This window comes from Berghia stephanieae, chromosome 2, assembly GCF_034508935.2.
Source record: "Berghia stephanieae isolate SIO BIC M18660-M18661 chromosome 2, UCSD_Bste_1.3, whole genome shotgun sequence".
In the NCBI taxonomy this organism is placed as follows: Eukaryota; Metazoa; Mollusca; class Gastropoda; order Nudibranchia; family Aeolidiidae; genus Berghia; species Berghia stephanieae.
This window is the reverse complement of record NC_088361.1, coordinates 84,737,807-84,760,306: the sequence shown is the minus strand read 5'-3', so window position 1 is coordinate 84,760,306 and position 22,500 is coordinate 84,737,807. Positions and strand designations below refer to the sequence as shown.

General features: G+C 36.5%; 1 protein-coding gene across 1 annotated transcript in view; it reads right to left on the bottom strand.

Annotated features, from left to right (window-relative positions):
- The window catches only part of LOC144965701 (uncharacterized), a 100,402-nt gene that overhangs the window by 48,275 nt on the left and 29,627 nt on the right, over nt 1–22,500 (bottom strand). The window contains exon 2 of the mRNA XM_078901301.1: nt 1–4,210. This exon is cut by the window's left edge and continues 1,190 nt beyond it. Coding sequence (XP_078757427.1) covers nt 1–1,329 — 1,329 coding nt within the window. The 5' untranslated portion in view covers nt 1,330–4,210. The remainder of the gene's footprint in view (nt 4,211–22,500) is intronic.

Here is a 22,500-nt window from a genome sequence, read left to right as displayed (position 1 = left end):
AATATCTTTGACTTCCTCTATATGTTGTATATAATTATCACTTTCCGAATCCTCCAATTTGTTGTTTGATGTAGACCCCAGACCAACTTTACTCCTAATTTGTGGTTGATGAGCGTGTGATTTCAAAACTGACTGGGGAGATGCCATATCGATTTTTAACACTTTTCCTCCACTCCTGCCCATGTTATTTACATCAGTGAGTTCCCCAATAATTTTGGGCGAGTCCCAATCTAAATTATCCGTTTTGATTATGCTCGATGTCTCGGTGGTAATTTTATCATTAGAACGTACACCCATTTTATTCACATAACCACCAGGCGAATGTATTGAGTTAAGTTGTTGAGACGAGAGTTGTTGTTTAGATGGCATTTTCTCTGAGATAGAATTCCATAAAACTGGGGCATGCCACGCTTTCTCAAATTTTCTCCAATTTGTCGGTTGGTGAAATGTAGAAATGCTGCCTGGGGTAATGCGAGATGTCTCTCTTTCAACGGCGTTAGCATCTGTTGCTGATTTGAACGCAGAATTATAAGACGAAAAGGAAGAGGTGGTTAAAAACCTCTCCTGTAATTTTCCATAAGCCATATTCCTGGTTTCATAAAAACCATGATCCTCCGCCAAATCTCCAGTATTAGTTTCCCCATGCGATATAGCACTAGCGATTGGTTCGTTCTTCCTTCCCGAAACCTCCGCAGTACTCCGGCTTCCTATCCAATTGCTTGCTTTCCGGTTTTCTAATCCCCCGGATTTGATCGGGCTCATCTCTTGGATTCTTCGCCCGGGTATCTTTCGTATGATATCGAAGCGATCGTCAAGTATACGTTTTCTTTTCGTTATAAGATCCGGTGATTTTTTACCTTCTCCGATGAAAGAAAAATCCCCTTCTATCACATTTTGAAACCCTACAATATTATTTTCACGCGTTTCAGGAAATTCAACGACTATATCAGGTAGTTTGGAGTTGGAATACGATAGCTCTGCGCGCGGCTGCCATGACGAGTGGCCTGACTGGATGATGCGCTTCGTGATTAATTTAGATCCTGGAGAATAAACAAGATCAGAGTTTGCAGAAAATGGATAGCGATCCAGTCTCGACTCGAGATTGAGAATTGAAATTAAAAACAACCACAGCATCATTGTTATGAATACCAAGGTCAATGTCGTTTTTCGAGATTTCCTCCAAAAACCACGATGTCTAATCCAAATCCGGAGAAAATCTATCCATTTTCGTCTCCCTGTTGTTTCTCCTCCTCCTCCTCCTCCTCCCATCGCCCGAACCCGACCAACCGGGTTCATCGACGACAGCAGTTGACGCGGGAAAAGCCGCATGGGGGCAATAGCCAAATTATTTTCCGTTTAATTGGCTTTGCGTTGTCCAGCATGCGGAATAATTCGCTGAGAAAAGAAATTCTCTTCTTCTCTTCATGCTATTGTGTTTATTCTATCATGCACACCCCTGGCCGTTGGTCCATGACAGTGTGGTAAACATGCTGAAGGTGACAGGAATGATGGCGGACCCATTCTGTTGTTAGTATTGTCTCCTCTTTGTCACTGACCACAATCCTTTGTTATCGCTTCACTTTGCAGCGATTCTTTCTTTAATATGAATGCTTTTGGAGTTATGAATTGATATTATATTTATTGCCAAATAATATTATCCAAGATAAACAGAATCGGTCTCAATCACAAATCTTCACAAATCCAAATCCATTTAAAGTTCAATCCTTCATAACACGTAGCTATTCTTTGAGCGCTAACAAATTATAATAATAATAACAATAATAATATGCCAGTGGCTAATTTTTTTTGTACCCTCCTTTTTTTAAAAGCCAAAACCAACGATATTAGCTTTGAATTTCAATAACAATTGAATATCTTTTTATTCTATTATTCTCCCCACCATGGTAAAAAAGCCCCACAGGACAATGAATGCAGACAAGGAGCTAGCGACCGCTGTCCTCATGAATTAGGATGGGAATAAAATGAGACGGCCACCACGTCTAAATCCTAAAGCTGCTACTACAAGAACGTCGACAACAACAATAGAAACCTCATTATCCGCCCCCTTTTTCTTCTTCTTCCCTTCTATTCCTTTTCCTCAACCCTTGCGGTCCCGTTCATTTACTACTACTACTACAACTACTATATCTGTCGCCACCGAAGAAGTCCGAAATCTTAATGAGTTGGCGAGAACTGAGATTCTTAGAAGAGGCAATGATGACACATAACGCCTGGTCGACGGTCGTGTGATGTGTATGTAAAGTGTGAAGGCGACAGGATCCGTGGGTGAGTAAAACCCCCAAAACGTCGATGAATACAAATACTCACAGTCGGTGAATTGAAAATTCCCCAATAATTTCACCACCACGAAGACAGGCCTCGGGGCGAAAAAGAAAAAAAGTTTGCTGAGGCGGATTTATGAGGACCTCGGTTATTTTAGAGGGTTGATTGTATGGTGCCAAATTAAATATAATTTTATTGTAGCTTGCAATGGTGAGAACGAATTTTGTTTGCAGAGTAATGGTGAACAGAGAAAATTGGAGAATAATGAAAATGATGTGACATCTGAAGATGGATATGAAACGATATGACGTTATAGCCTGTCTTCTTCTTCTTCTTCTTCTTCTTCTTCTTCTTCTTCTTCTTCTTCTTCTTCTTCTTCTTCTTCTTCTTCTTCTTCTTCTTCTTCTTCTTCTTCTTCTTCTTCTTCTTCTTCTTCTTCTTCTTCAACTACCACTACTACTCCTCTCCCTTTTCCTGGCTTTTGTTTTTAAAATATACGAATTTATAGTACTCTTCTTCTCATCCTCTTGTTCTTTTTATATTTCCGTTTTGACGACGGTTGTTATCTATTTATTCTATGGTCCCATTTCCTCATCAATCACGAGGACAACACTTGTTAGATTCTTCTTGGGTTTCTCAAGATCCTTTGTAGTTATCAGTCTCCGTCAGGATTATACTCAGGCTGGTTGTTAGACGACGACTATCGACTTTATCATTATCTTCTTCTTCATGGTCTCCGTCGTCATCATCAATATTTATAAATGTCTGCTAATGTCAATGTTGTCCATTTTGGTGCCATCATTGTCTAGAAATATAGACGCAAGACGTTAAATAAGAATAATAGCTGTAAATTGTAACATTAACAATTGTATGTTATGTGCAATGGTAACACGTCTGACCGATAATCAGAAGGTCATAGGTTTTATCCCCAGTCGAAGTCAACTGATTTTTTGGGATAGTTTTTATTTTTTTAAATTTTTCTTTCTTGCTTTATCTGGCACCTTTCATACACACTTGCTCAGATCTTTTCTGAGTTTCTAAGCCGTGAGTTTCTAAAACATTGTATCTATCATTCACACACTTTTACGTGCAACCCTCTAAGACCGTTAGTAAAGGTTACAGGATTGAAATGGAAATGTGAAAGCTGTCAGTAACGGGGGGCTAGGTTGTAGTGATGGTTGTGGTTATGGTATCAAAGGGTAGTAACCCAACGATGTTTTCCCCTCAATATGTTTAGGAGGACGAAAAATAGGATTAACCGGGATTAAGTCATGTAATACCCTTCGCGTGTCTGGAAATGATACTCTGTAGTGTGAGTGATGGTTCCAGGGGACCAGACAGCTGCTCTTGTCGGCGTGACAGGCACCGGCCGTCTTTCCAACAAAATCGGTTTTAATGATTTTAACAGAAAAAAATGTGTTTCCTCTTCTTGAAAACTGTTCGTTTTCGTATAGGAAGTCGAGCAGCACTTGGTTCACTTGTAGGTCATATCAGTTTTATAGTCGACTAGTAGTGTAAATGATTAGGCTAGTTGTGTTGATTAATCATATTTTTCTTTGATTGAGCAGTAAAGAAGAACAAGACTCGTGTAACTATGTAAAATCAATCCAAGATGGTGAATCGTCAAAGAATTATAGGAAGAGGCTGTTATAGTTTATTCTTGGAGTAAAGTAGGCCGTTAGACTGTAAATTGATATAAACCTTTCTTAGAACTGGTGTCGGAGGAGACGTACATTCATTGTATATTAAGAGCATTACTGATGAGTTGAGTTGTCTTTCTGGGTTATGACGTGCTTGGAATCGATAGGTCCCGTGACATGATACTTCCTGTCCGTGTCCGGAGATGCTTAGGCTAACGATTGGTGACGTCAGAAGTAGCCAATCAGATGGGATTGTGATGCGGGTCAAGGGTCATGACGAACTGATCCTGCAGAGGAAAAGCAATATGAGATGGATTACGATTATGATATGGATATTTCATGATGCTGCTGCTATCCACGATGACAAAGATATTATTACAAATATGAGTCATGATACCGATTCTATTCCAGTGATTATTCAATTGCCAGAAATTATTGTGACCCTAGACTCAATCTGGCATTATGTTGGAATGAATCCAAGAATAAATCATTTTAAAAATGCAATCGACAGGGAGCTATACGACTTAAAACATGAATTTTATGAATAAGTTTTGATTGATATTTTTTTCATTGCTTATGACGTAAATGCTGATCATAAAGAATTGGGTTATCAGACCTGCAAATAAGTGCACGTCACTTGTAATCAATATTTTATAGGAATCTTTTAAACAATGAACATATTATAAGCTACGCTGTAATTAATGTGCCAAATAAGGCACAGACGTCTATATAAAACACACGCGATTATTCATTTTCAATTCTTAAAAATTGTCATGAATAAATGAAAAGAGCGATGCGATAGAGATAATATATTTTAAAGAATCCCTCATTTCGAAAATGAATCCTTGACAATGATAGTCATGATTAATACTTATTTATCATATAGGCAGTCATGGCCTATGAATAGTCTGAGGAAGTTTCGATTGCTCAAAGGTAGAGCACTTGCCTAGATTTAAATAAAACAAACAAAGCACGAACAAAACGTGAGCATTTGTAAAGCGAAATCTCCCCTAAATTTGACCAAAGCGCTTAACAAGGGGATACTAGCCAAGGACGAGACAACGCCTGTTAGGCGACATTATTAAAACTACAAATTCTTTTTTCGACAATGCTGTTAACGACTTGGTACTCATTATACGCGTGAGTGTGGTGAGAGAATTGGAGGATTCGGCCTTTTTAAATGACTCAACTTTGTCCGCTCAAAGCGGGATTCGAATTCTGGTTCTTCTAGTCTTCCGAAGTCGAGTGTCATACCCATAGACCACAAAACAGCACATCAAGACAGGTATCGATCTCGGCTGAAGTCGATATCTATTCTGAATCCGCCCTGCTCAGCCAGCAGTGACACCCAGCAGTGATTGGGACATTGGATCTGTTAGATCAGGTAATCTACTATTGTGTAATTTACTAGCATTTAATCCAAAGGGTAGCAAGTATTATTAGAAACTATTGGTTCAACGCTACAGAAACCGGAATAAACTTCGGTCCATGGGCCTTATGGCTCTGAAAGAATATTATATAGATAGTGTGCGCTTGGCTAAGAAACTCACAACATTGCCATCCGGACATATAACGTAAAAATACAACACACGAAACTACGAGTAGCCTAATCTTGGTCGTTTATAGTCTGGTTAATACAGTTTAGTGAGAATTACTCATAAACGGGGATGGTAAAAGAACAATAATAAAGACCTGAGTGGCGTCACATCTTCATTCTATCTATATGCACACAGTATGCATCACCCAATGCTTAACAACCTAGATGTTTTCATGATTGAGTATGCACAGACGGACACCATCACTTAGTAGTTTACTCTCATGAAGAAGGTGAAGATTCCATTCTGCAACAAACGTAATTTATAACTTCCAAACGACTTCACCAAATCAACAAGACATCCCCAACACCTTAGCTCCACTGGACTGTACAATTCCACCGTACCGTATGTCCAGTTAATGTGCACTTGACCGTATCGTTGTATCACATCACAAGGAAGCAGGTAAGTCAAATCACACGAATGAATTAATGATCTAGGTATGCCTGAGTTAACACGAAACGTCATCTGTTTATCATAATATTATCAGCATTTGATTGGCGTTTCCGAAATATTTTTATATGGTGTTTATTTATGAAAAAAAAGTCATTCAACGCCATGGGGCCCATGAAGCAGAGTTTCCACTGGTATTTATGACGTTAAACGGACAATAGCCATTGATTGCTACCCTTAGTACGGTAAGCTAGTTTATCGCGAAGTACTTTCTGCCAGATCGAAGAGACCCAGCTGCCTATACCCAATCAGTATTGAGTGGATAGAGATGTCAGAAAAAAAAATCTTGGCCTCACATGGGATCGATCGTTGAAGAAGATTTAGAAGAAGAGGGAGATGAAGAAGAAGAAGAAGAAGAAGAAGAAGAAGAAGAAGAAGAAGAAGAAGAAGAAGAAGAAGAAGAAGAAGAAGAAGAAGAAGAAGGAGACGACGACGACGACAACGATGATGATGATGATGATGATGATGATGATGATGTATGATGATGATGATAGGGAAGAACACAAAAAGTAGTATCTTGACAACAAAAGTGGATTTTAACAAACTCAAACATCAACAGAAGTAAAATATCCATTGTTTACACTTCGATCAACTTCGCTCCTCCTAACAACTCCCGGGTGTATTCAGCCATGCTGTGAGAAAAACACGTTTTTAAAATTTTGGCCAGAAAATTCGTCCTTCAAATATCGATCTACTAAAATGAACCCCGTCTTGTCAAAAACTCTCAAACCTAGAACTTTACAAGTTCCAGGCACAAGTACCAGGTTTGAGAGTATTTGACAAGACGAGGGTCATTTTAAACGATCAACAGTTGAAGGACAAGTTTTCTGGCCAAAATTTAAATAAGCATTTTTTTCAGAGTACGGCAGTTTTAAACAAATTCTATTGGTTTTGATACGTAAGTTCCTGTTTAATGAACGAGATAGAATTAGAAAATGGTTTAAAAAGCATTCTCGAATTCACTCGAAGCGGTTCTTTGTTCCCTCCCATCTCTCTTTGTTTCGCTCCGATAGTCAATAATATCTCTTTTGTTTGTCACCCCATATCGTTAATTGATTTTTCAACCCAATTCCTGGTGAATCTAGTATCAAAACGCCCATGGCGCAATTCTTCATCTCCTCCATGCTAAACCGAGTGGCGCCTTTATTATTCTCACGTTGTTGAAGTTTAGTTTTGTTGGTCTTTGTTTTCAAAATGTCAAAGAGAAAAAAAGCAAACAATTTAAACTTCGTGACAGTAAATTAACAACAACAAAAAAATACGAAACAGGAAAACAGACAAACAGTCAATTAAACAGTGAGACAAGCATTCAAATAATACTGCAACAATGGCTAAAAACAACAAGACCAACAACACAAATATATAAAAACAGGAAAGTTGACATAGATAAGTTGTAAAATATGAGTATGGACACGATTTACCCACTCTTTCTAGATCATTTAAAAAAATTAATTGAGCTTTTATACAGAGCAATATCCACTAAACGTGCTCAAATCGCCTTACAAGGGGTCCATGGTCAACAGCAACAACATAACATTTAGGACGGGACAATAAATTACGCCTGATAGGCGATATTAAATTTTTTCTTTGGATAGAGACAACGCTGTTAATGGTCAGGTACTCACTTTACACCTGAGTACGGTGAGAGAATGTGAGTAAAGAGCCTTCTCCAAGGATTCAACTATGCGCCGGACTATTTATTATGGTCTCATTGTTGTACTGGAAATACTCTCAAACAGATGGAAAATAATAATATTATCCATTACAAACACTGTTTAAACAAGTAAAAAAAAATAAACTAAAAAATTAAAAATTCCCTTTATTCATCCCATAGGGGAAATTTGTCTCTAGGGTCTAATCCTGGAATAACCCAGGCGTCAGCCGCAGTGCAGCGCCGCAAATTGAGCTAGGGCGATGTGACTTGCTCAAGGCCACACAACGCAGCGGCGGGTGATCGAACTAGGTACCTTTGGGGTACGTAAGCAAAGACCGTTCCGCTGAGCCACGCTATCCCTTAAGTCTATAATTGCGTTCGGGTTATAAGGCCTGCTAGTCCGTCCATATCGATTCTACCTATAAAAATATGAAGACGGAGGAATGAAAGAACGAAAGTAAAAATAAACATCTTATAGCCTAGCTGTATTTGAAAAAAAAAGAAAGAAAAGAAACGCGAGAAAATTAATTTTCATAAATCTAATGCTTTAACCCTATTTAACAACAAACAGAAAATGTCGTGTTCAATGTTGTAGCTCGTGTTTGATTAAGGTCTGATTTGCATTTATATTAGACTTGATGGGGAATGTTGACAGTAGGTGGCATAATCAGGGTGTTCCCTTTGATTAGGTCTTTTGAGGAAGAATTTGAGGTGAAGACGTGCTGATTGCGTAGTGTGTTAATGGTCAAAATATTGCGTGTTTAAACCGAGGTGCATATATTTGCAGGTCTGATAACCGGACATTATAATTATGGGGTTGATTTAAAATTGTTGTTATGGATAATCATAAATTTTGCTTTGATTTGAGAGTATTTCCATCACAAAAATGAGCCCGCAGTAATTTGGGTAACCAGACCTGTATTTAATGTACACGTTGGTTTAAACCCTAGAAGATAATTGGATATTATATTTTTCACGAACCGGATTTAGGTGTTAGACGTCTATGTCTAATCTTTGAAAATAAATGATAACAAAAATCACGTATTTAAAGTTTTAGCCAGAAAACGTGTCCTTTAAATATCGATCGATTAAAATGATTCTCATCTTGTAAAAAAACTTTCAAGTCTGAGACTTCGCGAAGACCCAGGTTTGAGAAATTTTGCCAAGATCATGGTCATTTTAATCGATCGATATTTGAAAGACGAGTTTTCTGGCTAAAATTTTAAATACATATTTTTTCAAAGTTCAGCAGTAATATAGTCATAGTCGTATTATCACTGACGGACTTAAAAAGGAGAGGCCGTGTTTTGGAAGACTTCACATGTAAGGATTTAGTACATTTTACAAAAAGCCTGATATAAATTAATGATTTCAACACAATTTTAGAAAGGTGATTTAAGTGTCTTACTCGTGGACGTAATGCCAAAGCCATAGTTATTACTCTCTGTTATACACAGACACTTACGTGGTCAATATAGTTTGGCTTTGTTGCAAGACCAGAGATCTCACAGTTCAAGCATTTGATCCGAAAAGAGTGGTAAATCTTATTTATATCCGTTTTTTTTCCCAAAATAAATGGACATATATCAGAACCGGGGATTTTCCTGGCTTCTTTATACTGAAATGAAACATGACAAATGATTGCCACCCGATATACTGAACGCTGGTATACGGCAAAAATACTCAATGCTAGCCAAAAACAGACTCCAATTCTCTAGGGACTAGAGACGTATTTGTTTGTTTGTTTGTGTGTGTATATGTGTGTGTGTATGTGTGTGAGCATGTGTGTCTATGTGTGTTTGAGAGAGAGAGAGAGAGAGAGAGAGAGAGAGAGAGAGAGAGAGAGAGAGAGAGAGAGAGGGGGGGTGGGTGCTGATTATGTTGTTGATGTATCATACAAACAACTCCAGTTTTTACTCTCTACCAATTGAACCCTGCGAACGTTATGGCAGCCTGTCTTGTTAAAAACACATTAACATTGGGAATCCTGCGTTTTAATATAATTGGACTCATTTGTGAGAACGTTTTTGCCTCTTATAAACTGATGATGAAAGAGAGAGACACACACAATACGACCCCATACAAACACACACACATGCACACACACACACACACACACACACACACAGGGAGAGAGAGAGAGAGAGAGAGAGAGAGAGAGAGAGGCGGAGAAAGAAAGAGATAGACAAATAAAGAGCGACAAAGAGAGCAAGGCAGAGAGAAGGGAAGAGATTCAGAGAGGGAGAGAGAGTGAGAGAAAGAGAGAGAGAGAGAGAGAGAGAGAGAGAGGGAGGGGGAGAGAAGGAGATAGATAAACAAATAGAGATAGAGACAAAGAGAGCGAGGGAGAGATAGATAGATAGATAGTTAGATAGATAGATAGATAGATAGATAGATAGAGAGAGAGAAAGAGAGAGAGAGAGAGAGAGAGAGAGAGAGAGAGAAAGTAGAGAGGGAGGGGGAGAGAAGGAGATAGATAAACAAATAGAGATAGAGACAAAGAGAGCAAGGGAGAGATAGATAGATAGATAGATAGAGAGAGAGAGAGAGAGAGGGAGAGAGAGAGAGAGAGAGAGAGAGAGAGAGAGAGGGAGAGAGAGAGAGAGAGAGAGAGAGAGAGAGAGAGAGAGAGAGAGCAGCGGGTGAAAAACGCAAAATTAACGATAAAAAAAAAACAACAAACAAATAGGTAAACTTAACCACATTCAAACCAAGAATACATTTTTCGTCCTGGTTTCTTCATCCGACACAAATTTGCATTCGGGTGTTAAAATGTACCGATTCCCCATTCAAAACTTCCAGTTTATTATCGGGGTGAGGAAATCCTATAGGTTTTATGATCAGCTAAATCGGAATTACCTGCATTTTAATATCATCTTCCAGCATCGTGTTACACGACGCTTCCTTCCTGTTAACGGCTAATGCTTCGTTCAATCTTAATTAGGAATAGGAAAAGAGGCGCTTATCGTTGAATTTAATTGTGCTGCATTAGGTACGCCATTAATCAGTGTCGTTATGTTTCCAAAGACAAAAAAACAAAACAAATTTAAATCGAAAAGATCGTCACTCTGGCCCATGCACCCGGAGTTTATCTCGGTTTTTATAGCGTGAAACAGACGCAATAGCCATAATTATTGTCAAATGAATGGGAAAAGTTGGATCTGTTAGATCTGGCGGAAAGTTCATTTCAATAGATTAGCGTCCTATCAAAGGAATAGCAAGCAATTGCTTTTGTTTGGTTATCGCTATATCTGTCAATCGTAATAAAACCCCTCTCCATGGGCCACAATGCTCTGGAGGACTGTAAATTTCATAACCTGTACCTAAAACTCATTTTTCAGCGTTTGGTACTCTCTGACATATTACTATACTGAAGCCATGGGTCACATAAGCGAGCATTTATATAGCGCAATATCCACTAAACGTGCTCAATGCGCTTCACAAGGCATCCATAGCCAACCGCAAGGCTTAACATGTGAGACGAGACATGACGCCTGTTAGGCGATATCACAATTAATTGTCTTTCCGACAGAGACAATGCTGTTAACGGTAAGATGCGATACTCATTTTACACTTAAAAAACGGTGAGAAATTGTGGTTAAAGAGCCTTTTTTCACTCGTAGATTTTGTTCCGACTCCCCCTCCCCTGACCACCCAGCAGTAATTGGGTAGCTGGGTTTATTAGATCAGGCGGAAAGTACTTGCAACAGGCTAGCGTCCTATCCAAATTGTAGCAAACTACTTTTGCCCGTTTCACGCTAAAGAAACCGGGATAAACTCGGGCTCCATGAGTCTCAGGGCTATGAAGGACTACTTTTTATGTCGCATACGGGTACAATATTTGTAAGATCAAACACTGTCTAGAAGGAAATTCCTGGCACAGACGGGCCTCAGATGAATTCAGAACAAACGAATGTGACCCAAGGTTCAAGTTACAACTTACTTTGAAAAATCAGGTTTTTAAAAAATTTGGCCAGAAAACTCGTCCTTCAAGCATCAATCTATTCAAATGACCCTCGTCTTGTCAAAAAAATTCTCAACCCTGGGATTTCAATTGAAGTCTTCAGGGAAGTTCTAAGATTTTTGACAAAATGATGGTAATATTCTTAATCGATGAATTTTTGAAGGACGAGTTTTCTGGCCAAATTTTGTAAAACGTGTTTTTTTTTCAGAGTGCCAAAGGCTAGGCGTTCAAAGCTGACTTATCTTGAGACAACAGAAGGATTGTATTTAGTCTTGGATACATAAAGATGAGTAAGAAAAACATTGGTTTACTATAATACGACATAAAGGAGTGAATAATATTAAAAGGACGGAGATCATAATGATAAAGAATAGATAAATACGCTTATTAATACAGCTTACTTTAAACGATTTTACCATGCGTAATGAGCTTCATATTGCTATATTATTGAATCCCTCAGGATGCTGCATGGAAGTGATTATTATAATATAGCAGATAAGTGATAGCCGACAAATTAACCAGCTTACTGTGTCTACGCTGGAAAGACTCGTATTTAAAAATTTGGCCAGAAAACTTGTCCTTCAAATATCGATCGATTTAAATAACCCTCATCTTGACAACAACTCTAAAACCTGGGACCTCTCGAGATATTCATATAAATCCCAGGTTTGGGAGGGTTTTTTTTTTCCAAGATGAGGTTCGATTAAATGGATCACCAAGTTAGTATTAACAGCAATTCGACTCGGATTAAATCAAGCTCGTGGTAGGCTTGCAATTGCTGCTCAATTGATGAAAATAATTAGGATCAACAGCATGATCTTCTATAGGGCGAGAGAATAAGGACGAAAAAACACAACTATCAAACTCAATTGAAAAGTACACTACGGATCTAATGTCAACCGAGGAGATGGAAACCCACTGAAACGATCGTATCGACAGTAAAATGTGAGTGTCCCTATCTATATGTATTTATGAGTGTTGGTGGGTACTTGTAGGTACGAGAGTGCTCGATAATGTTGGTTAGAGCTAATATAAAATATAAATGGAGTCACTCACTTATTGGCCGAAACACATGTTTCTGTGGTCTCCATCCACGTCGTCAGTCAGAAACATGTGTTTCGGCCAATAAGTGACTCCATTTATATATATATATATATATATATATATATATATATATATATATATATATATATATATATAATATATTTGATACCTCTTAAAATAATCATCGTGATATGATAAACATTTATCTTACATAAACATTAACCACTCTTATAAGATTGCCTGCGTGCTCTGAATTTCAAATAATCTCTATATTCGGTTATAATTTTAAATCAATTGTATAGCTGTTTATTCTTGAATAAGTATGATTTTCTTAAAAATTGTACATTTAGAAAAATATCCAACCATTGTAGACAAAAGTCATTATTTGTATTGATAAACCAGATGTGTTCTGAAAAACACGGATTGAAAATTTTGGCCAGAAAACTATTCCTTAAAATATGACCCTCATTTTGGCAAAACCTTTTAACCCTGTGGATTATGTTGGATAGAACTGGAAATTGAATAATATTGAATTTATGGTTGGGATAAGTTTGTTTAATTATCTATTGTGGAAAATATACATTTCTTAAAGAAAAAAAAAAACCCCAACCCCCCCCCCCCAAAAAAAAAAAAAAACCCAATCAAACAAACAAACAAAAACAACCACAAAACAAAAAACAACAAAAAAAACAAAACAACAAAAACAAAACAAATAAAAAACAACAAAAAACCCACACAAAAAAAATAATTAAAAAATCAATACCCCCCCCGACCCCAAAAACAAAAAAAACAAAAACACACACACAAAAAAAAAACAAAAAAAAAAAACCCCAAACAAACAAACAATTTTTAAACAAGCTTTGATTTTATTAAAAAAAAAAAAAAGATAAAACCCGCCCATTTATACAATGCTATTTTTCAAATCATATTCATCCAAGATCCCGTGTCATGTCCTGTGTCCCAGGAATGACTAAGCCTAAGAAGCCATATAAGATTATAACGATCGTGGAAGGAAGAAACACCTTGTAATTTTGTCTGGCGGGTGGGTGAAATCAGACAGAAATGTAATTATAGAAACCTTTGAGGTCCAGAGCTACTGATTAATCCACTGGTATGTCGAATTGAATTCGTGAAATATATTTTATCTTTAAAAAAAAAATGTATGCTTCAAATTTTAAGGGAAGAAAATGATTACGTAATATTTTAGATAAGATAAGATATGATTAGATAAGATAAGATAAGATAAGATAAAATGAGATAAGATATGATAAGATGAAGATACGTTCAGATAAGATGAACTTTATTTATCCAGTTATGGAATTAAAAAAAAAAATAAAAAAAAATAATGAGCTTTATATAGCGCAATATCCACTAAATGTGCCCAAAGCGCTTTACAAGGGGTCCCTGGTCAACAGCAACATTTAACACGTAGGACGGGACATGACGCCTATTAGGCGATATTACAATGTTTCAGACAAAGAAAACGCTGTTAACGGCGAGGTACTCATTTTACACTTGAGTACGTTGAGAGAATGTGAGTAAAGAGTAAAGAGCCTTTACCAAGGACTCAACTATGCGCCGAGCGCGAGGCTCGAACCCAGGACCTTCCGATCCGAAAGCGAGTGTCATACCACTAGACCACATAGCCGAAATTTAGATTGGATATTGCCACAGACTGATGAATGTCTGAAAATAATTAAGCAAATAAGTAATAAAAAGGATATACAATGACGTAATATAAGTAAACCAACAAAAAGCCTAACAAAACTAAACCCATAGAAAAGGAGAGAAAGGAATTAAAAGTTTTATTCCTTATCTTGTAAAAGAGCTGTGAATAAATGTCCTTTCTGTATTTATCACAATATGCAAAATGTTTAATAGTGATCAATAAGAATCTTTCTGCTATTCACACGCGTACAAACCCACACGCGATACACATACACACTCATTTTATAATACGTATATGATGATATATGACGATAATGACAATGATGATGATGATGATGATCATACTAATATTAATGATGATGATGATGATTATGATGATGATGATGATGATGATGATGATGATGATGATGATGATGATGATGATGATGATAATTATTATTATTATGGTGATGATGATGATGATGATGATGATGATGATGATGATGATGATGATGATGATGATAATAATGAATTTAATAATTCTTATTATAATAATAATAATGACGCTGATAAAGATAATAAAATCATAATAGAGGGAGTATTTTATTCTACCATAATTTCGTTTTATTTTATAATCTGCTTATTTACGTATTTCATCATTTTTTATATTTTTGAAATTATCTCTCGAGCAAAAACATCAGAGGCTCTTTATGTCGAACATAAATACGTACAAGACAAATAAATTAGTTTATTTGTTGCAGATGGCTGCGCTTAAAACATCGGGGAGAGTGTAATGGAACCATGCTGCAGTCTATCACAGAATAGGAAATTACAACAGCAGGCTTTGCTATCACCAACGTTGAGGAATAAGAGGTCCACTTGATGCATTCCTTTGTAATTTGTCCCAGGGCTAGGTGATGAAGTGGTTAATATGCTTGATGTGAGGGCAAACATGTGCGAGGTATCTATAGACAGCCTCGGATGGGTGTAAAGCAGAGGTGTCTACTGCTACAAACATTTCCGTAGAACTTACGAACTAAGATATAAAATTTTTACATTCAATAACATTTCTTGGAAACGAAACTGGTGCTATTACTACAAAGATTTCAGTAGAACTACGAATTTTCGGGTCCAACCTGAGAACTATAATATAACATTTTTACATTCAATAAAATTTCTTGGAAACGAAACTAGTGCCAGAGCTATCTAGCATTAACAGGTTTTTAAAGCTTTGTTTTATGTTTACGTATTAATGACAATTTGGTCATTTTAAAAGCTAGTTATAATGCCTACCCCCTGAAATCTACGATTTTTTCCTATCCCCAGTTGACAGGTCTGGTGTAAAGTGTAAAGACAGAACAACTGTATGGAGCGAGGTGTAGCAATTTGCAGGTCTGTTAACCCAAAATTTTATAGGCTCCTGTTGTAATGGAAATACTCCGAAAAAAAATGGTGTCCATTAAAATGTTAATTGCGCCAAGCTATTAGATCTGCAAACGTTTACGAGGCACCCTAGGCAATGTGGGTCAAAACAGAGCAACTGTCGGGAGTAGAGATCGACATATTTGCAGTAGGCCTGATAACCCAAATCGTGATGGGCTCGTTGTTGTGTGATGGATATACTCTCAAACCAACGTTTACTTGTTTTCAGGCCTGAGAACTCAAATGGTTACGGGCTCGTTGTAATGGTCAAATACTCTCAAAAATAGCGTGGATCATTTTAATCGATCGGTATTTGAAAGACGAGTTTTTGTGTGTGTGTGTTTGCTTTTAATGTGTTTTTTTTAAAATTCAAAGTGCGGTAGATTATTGGCATGTCGTAGGACGAGATAAAACGTTATGGCATTTTCTTCGATAGAGACAACTTTATTACCTGCAAGGTACTCATCCTATACCTTAGTGCAGAGAGAGAATACAAGAGCTATTTCCAAGGATTCGACTTTTCACAGACGCCCAGAGATGAACTCGAACCAGGGACCTACCGCTTTGAAGGCGTGTTTGTCATACGACTAGACCACAAAACCGCACGATAAGACAGACGCCCACTTGATGCAAGAGTAATTTGTCCAGGATCCGTGATGAAGTGGTTAGTATGCTTGATGTGAGGGCAAACACGTGCAAGGCACATAGACACCCTACTGTGAGTAAGGACAGAAAACTTGCTGTGAGCTAAGTGCAATAGTTTGAGAATGCACTTCTTCAGAAGCATAAATAAAGCCCATGGATCTAATGTTTATCGTTAGCGTTAAATGCGCAATAACAAATTGCTAGTCACCTTTGCTTAGAACGTTTTTTATAAATAAAGTACTTTCCACTAGATTTAATAGAATCAACTACTCAATCACTATTGGGTGGACAAGGGGATCAGAAAAATATCTTGACTTCATCCAGGCTCGATCTCTGTTCCCCTGCGTGTGAAGCCGTGCTCTACCAACTAAGTCATCGGGGACCCTACTTTCTAAATGAGATTTTTATATAGCGCAATATCCACTAAACGTGCTCAAAGCGCTTTACAAATGGTCCCTGGCCAACAGCAACACTTAACATGCAGGACGGGACATGACGCCTGTTGGGAATATTACAATTTTTCGGACAGAGACAACGCTTTTAACGGCCAGGTTCTCATTTTACACCTGAGTACGGTCAGAGGATGTGAGTAAAGAGCCTTTTCCAAGGACTCAACTATGCGCCGAGGGTCGAACCCAGGACCTTCCAATCCGATAGAGAGTGTCATGCCACTAGACCAAATAGCCGCACTTTGATAATGTAGTAAGTCAATCCCGTAGATGGTAGATGAAGCAATGTAATAATAAGATTAACCAGAGTTACTGAAATAAATACAATCTAAATGTTGCTCTTCATTTCCTTTGCGTGCAGACCTATGTGTTCATATTTGCAGGTCTGATAACTGAATGCAATTATGAGTGTGCTTTAATTTTGTTGTAATGGACAATATCTTACGCCGGTTTTAGAGTAATTCCATTACAACAATGAGACCCAAATCAACTTGGGTTATCAGACCTGTGAAAAAGTAGAAGTCGGTCAGTCAGAAAAATCAAAATGTCCAGGAAGTTGGCTCTTAGAAAATAAGCTATTTTGAAGCCAAAACAGTTTGTAGGTACAGTTCATGTTAGCCACTCTTGAGTCTTTCCTATTTTAAAGAGCGTGATTACGTAGGGGCAACCGTGGGATCGGATGCAATTTCATGTCAGTGCATTTTCTGCAGACTTATTATTAAACCCAGCTACCGTACATGGCGTTTAGGAAAATTATGAAGTCGTGGGGTGTGTAAATGAAAAGCCGGAAAAGTTAAGTAAGAGGATGAGGAGGAGGGGGGAGGGGGATGGGGAGGAGGAAGATGAGGAAGAAGAAGAAGAAGAAGAAGAAGAAGAAGAAGAAGAAGAAGAAGAAGAAGAAGAAGAAGAAGAAGAAGAAGAAGTAAATGAAGAGATAGAAAAGAGAAATGTGGACTTTTAAATATTTATTGAACAGGCCTTGGCCTGTCTCAAAATACGAAATCAAAAATTAAATCAAAATTAAGTTGAACAGAAGAGAGAGAGAGAGAGAGAGAGAGAGAGAGAGAGAGAGAGAGAGAGGGAGAGAGAGAGAGAGAGAGAGAGAGAGAGGGAGGGGGAGGAGAGGAGGAGAAACAGAGGTAAGGGGCAAACAATAAGGCACTTAAAGTGTGGGTAGTGGAACGTCTGGCTATACGACTGAAAAATATATAACGATCATCATTGTCTTCTGGAATTAATAAATGAATGATATCTAGATATAATAGATATATAAAATGGTTAAACGTGCGGAGATTATATATATATATATATATATATATATATATATATATATATATATATATATATATATAATATAAATGGATTCACTCACTTAAATGGCCGAAACACATGTTTCTGTGGTTTCCATCTCGTACCTACTAGTACCAACCAACACTCATAAATATATAAAGATATATGTATATATATATATATATATATATATATATATATATATATATATAATGAAACAAAAATCGTACGGTAAAAACACGCCTATTATGTATGCCCTCTCAGAGAGTACAAAATGTCTCATGCCTCATTATATAAATAGACATGTTGTAATGTTGACGAAAGTGAAACTGACAAACATGAGAATGCCATCGTTAGCAACTAGATAAATAACGATAGATAACAATGACGAGGCGACGATGTTAGCAGCAGAAACACCAGCAACAGAAGCATTGGCGAAAAACGACGGTAAATTGGACGTAACGACACGGAACTTTTATTCTCCTCTGTCCCTGGGAAATTCATTAGAGACGATAATGTGTACTTATTTTCAGGTCTGATAACTCAAATTGCTTTGGAATGACTTTTGTAATGGAAATACTCTCAAACCAACGAAAAATATTGTCCATTACAACCAGGTTTAATCAAGCCCATAATTGATTCGATTATCAGACTTGCGAATAATATGTGAATAAACGTAGATTAGAAAGAAGATGAAAGTACAAGAAAAATAAATACCTTAGGATGATGATTATGATGATGGTGACGATGATGATGATGATAATGTTAATAATAATAATAATAATAATAATAATAATAATAATAATAATAATAATAATAATAATAATAATAATAATAATAATAATAATAATAATAACAATAATAATAATAATAATAATAATAATAATAATAATAATAATAACAATAATAATAATAATGATGATAATAATAATAATAATAATAATAATAATAATAATAATGATGATAATAAATAATAATAATAATAATAATAATAATAATAATAATAATAATAATAATAATAATAATAATAATAATAATAATAATAATATTTAAAGAAGTAAACTATAACAAAACAAAAATAAAAGAACAAACAAAAACAAATACGAAGAAAAATAAAAGATAATACAAAACAACAACAAAATAGAACCAAGAAAAAAAAACCCCCAAAAAATCAACAACAAAGAAACAAAAAACAGACAAATAAAAACAAAACAACAACAAACCAGCAAAAACAAAGAAAAAATAAACAGACAAAAAAAAAAAAACCCAACAAAAAACAACAAACAAAGAAAACAAAAACAAACAAAAAAACCAAACCGAACAACCTACATTTCATACGGTACTCTCGGCCAAATGAAAACACATGTGCACCGAAAATCACGCGTCGATTGCCTTCTCTACTCTTCTCTTGAACTCCGTTACGTTCTAATGGCACCATTTTATCAGAACGAGTTAGGCCGTGTGCCGTGTTTTCCTTCCAAATGAGTGATGGAATATAGATTACCCTCTCCCCGGGACACATTAATGGGGTCCCCGTACCCACACGGGTTCCACAATTATCGCCTTGATCGAAACATTAGATGATATTTGCCAATAATCGTTAAAGACAATTAGGGTAATTACGTGCGAACCACCAGTGGCAAACAGATATAATAATTTACACGTCATCATCGTTACCAAATTAATAACAATTCAAACAATAAATACAAGATCGAATATCATAATAAAATTTATTATACGTTTAATCAGAAAATAAATAATATTTGCTGTCCTCTTTTTATTTCTTTAAACAGGCGAAACTTGCCACAGGGTAAACCCATTATCGTTATCTTTGCTTTTCTCCCCTTTTTTTTGTTGATACTTTTTCTTTTAAATCGCAAAACTTTTAGTGTGTTGTATTCGACGTGTACATAATATATATGCAAGTCTGACATCCGAACCAATTTATGGTCCTAATTTAACATTGTTGTAATGGATCATATTTTGCTTCATTTTTTGAGATTTCCATTACAACAATGAGCCCATAAGGAATTGGGTTATCAGACCTGCAAATAGGTGCACATCGGTTGTATTCCATATTAATTTGGTCTCATTACACACTTAGATTTTTAAAAATAAACTGAGAGTCCAATCAAGAGCTGCAGGGTTAGAAAATGTGAAAAGTTTACTTAAATATATACTTAATATGGGCTGCTCGGAGAATAAACGAAACATTGTGGAGAACATTAAGTATGGTAAATCAAGTGAAATGCGCTATGTAAATGTTCATGATTATTTATTTCATTTAATTAAATAAAATTAAATAAATAATCATGAACATTTACATAGCGCATTTCACTTGATCCCCATGCTCAATGTTTCGTTTATTCTCCGAGCAGCCCATATGGAACTATATTAACAATCCATACAGTACAAATCGCCTGCTGGTCTGATAACTGAACCGAACCCAATTATGATCTTTGATGTAATGGGCACTATTTGGCGTTGGTTCAATTATGTCAATTATGTGCGGCTATGTGGTCTAGTGGTATGACAATCGTTTTAGGATCGGAAGGTCCTGAGTTCGAGCCTCGCGCTCGGCGCATAGTTGAGTCCTTGGAAAAGGCTCTTTACTCACATTCTCTCACCGTACTCAGGTGTAAAATGAGTACCTGGCCGTTAACAGCGTTGTCTTTGTCCGAAAAATTGTAATATCGCCAACAGGCGTTCTGTCACGTCCTATATCTTAAATGTTGCAGTTGGTCAGGGACACCTTGTAAAGCGCTTTGAGCACATTTAGTGGATATTGCGCTATATAAAAATAAGCTCAAAGCTCAAGCTCAATTATGAAGTCGACACCAAGCTGTGCTGGAAGCAGTTGAAAAAGACCCCAATAAAACACTACTTCTATTGAATGCTTTATTTAAATTTTGTTTTTCAAAATGTGATTCCTGGTAGCTCCGTTGGTAGAGCATTCGATTCACAAGTAAATTGATCGAGTTTCATCCCGGGTGTAGTCAAGATTTTTTTTCTCCTGACCCCCGTGTCCACCCAGCTATGATGTGTAACTAAGGTCGGGCGAAAAGTACTTTCCTATATATATATATATATATATATATATATATATATATATATATATATATAGCGTTCTATCCAAAGGGTAGCAAGCAATTGCTATTGTTCGTTTTACGCTAAACTCCAGCTTCAGGGACTCAATGGCTCCGAAGGATTATTTCTTTGTATCTCAGTTAATAATAAACTATTGAATATGATTGTATAATTTGTCGTCCTTTTTTTAGTTTCTTCTTGCACTGATGTGACCTAAAAATTCCCAAGTGTCGTTAAATTCTGAACATCAAGCACATCACTGTTCACTAAAATAAGAGAAGTGAGATACCAAATAGTACTTTCTATCTAATATTATAGTAAATCGGTGGGTCTTGCTATAGCCCGTGTGAAAAAGAAGAGGGGGGATGTCAAAACCAGTAATAAAACGAATTTTACTTATATCCACATCTCGCCGATAAATCCTTCATTCGCCATCCATAAAATTAGGACTAATTTGCTGTACTCGGAAAAAAAACCCAACAAAAATGTCAAACCAAAATTGGTGGGTTTTTAAAAAATATTTTGGCCAAAAAAAACCCCAACAACTCCAAAACAAATCGTCCTTCAAATATCTGTTGACTAAAATGACCCTCATCTTTATCAAAAGACTCTCAAACCTGAACGCCTTAAAATCCAAGGTTTGAAAGTGTTTTGTCAAGATTAGGGTCATTTTAACCCATCGATATTTGAAGGACGAGTTTTCTGGCCAAAATTTTTTTTAATGTGTTCTTTTATTATTATTTTTTTTTCAGAGTACCTACGCTACGGCAGTAATCTCAGTGCGCCACTTGAGCAGTTACTACTCCATAACCAGTGACAAATGTTCTGAAGTAGTTGAGGTGGAATTTATGAAGTAAAACAATTTACGTTGCTGTTAACCTATCTTTCTACGTTTTCCCACCTTCTTTCGTTCATTCCTGTTTTTTAAATTTTCATTCTTTCCCCTTATCTTCCATTCTCTTCTTTTCAAAATCAACGCGTTGAAAAGAAAGAAAGAAACACTTCATTTCATGATTTAATTTACTTTCATGGTAAATTCAATTTTACAATAAATTGTTAAATTTGTAACTTAATATTTTACAAGCGGACTTAAATCTTCTTGGTAGTATGTATCCTAAGACTCAATGGACAGCACAAACTCACGCAAACACAAAACACATGAATTCACTCTCACACGTATAAACAAACAAACAAACACACACACAAATAGAATGACACACGCAATCACGCCGACGTGTGCTTATTTGCAGGTCTGATAACCCAAATTGTTATGGACTCATTGTTGTAATAGGAATACTCCTAAACCAAATCAAAATATTGTCCAAATACA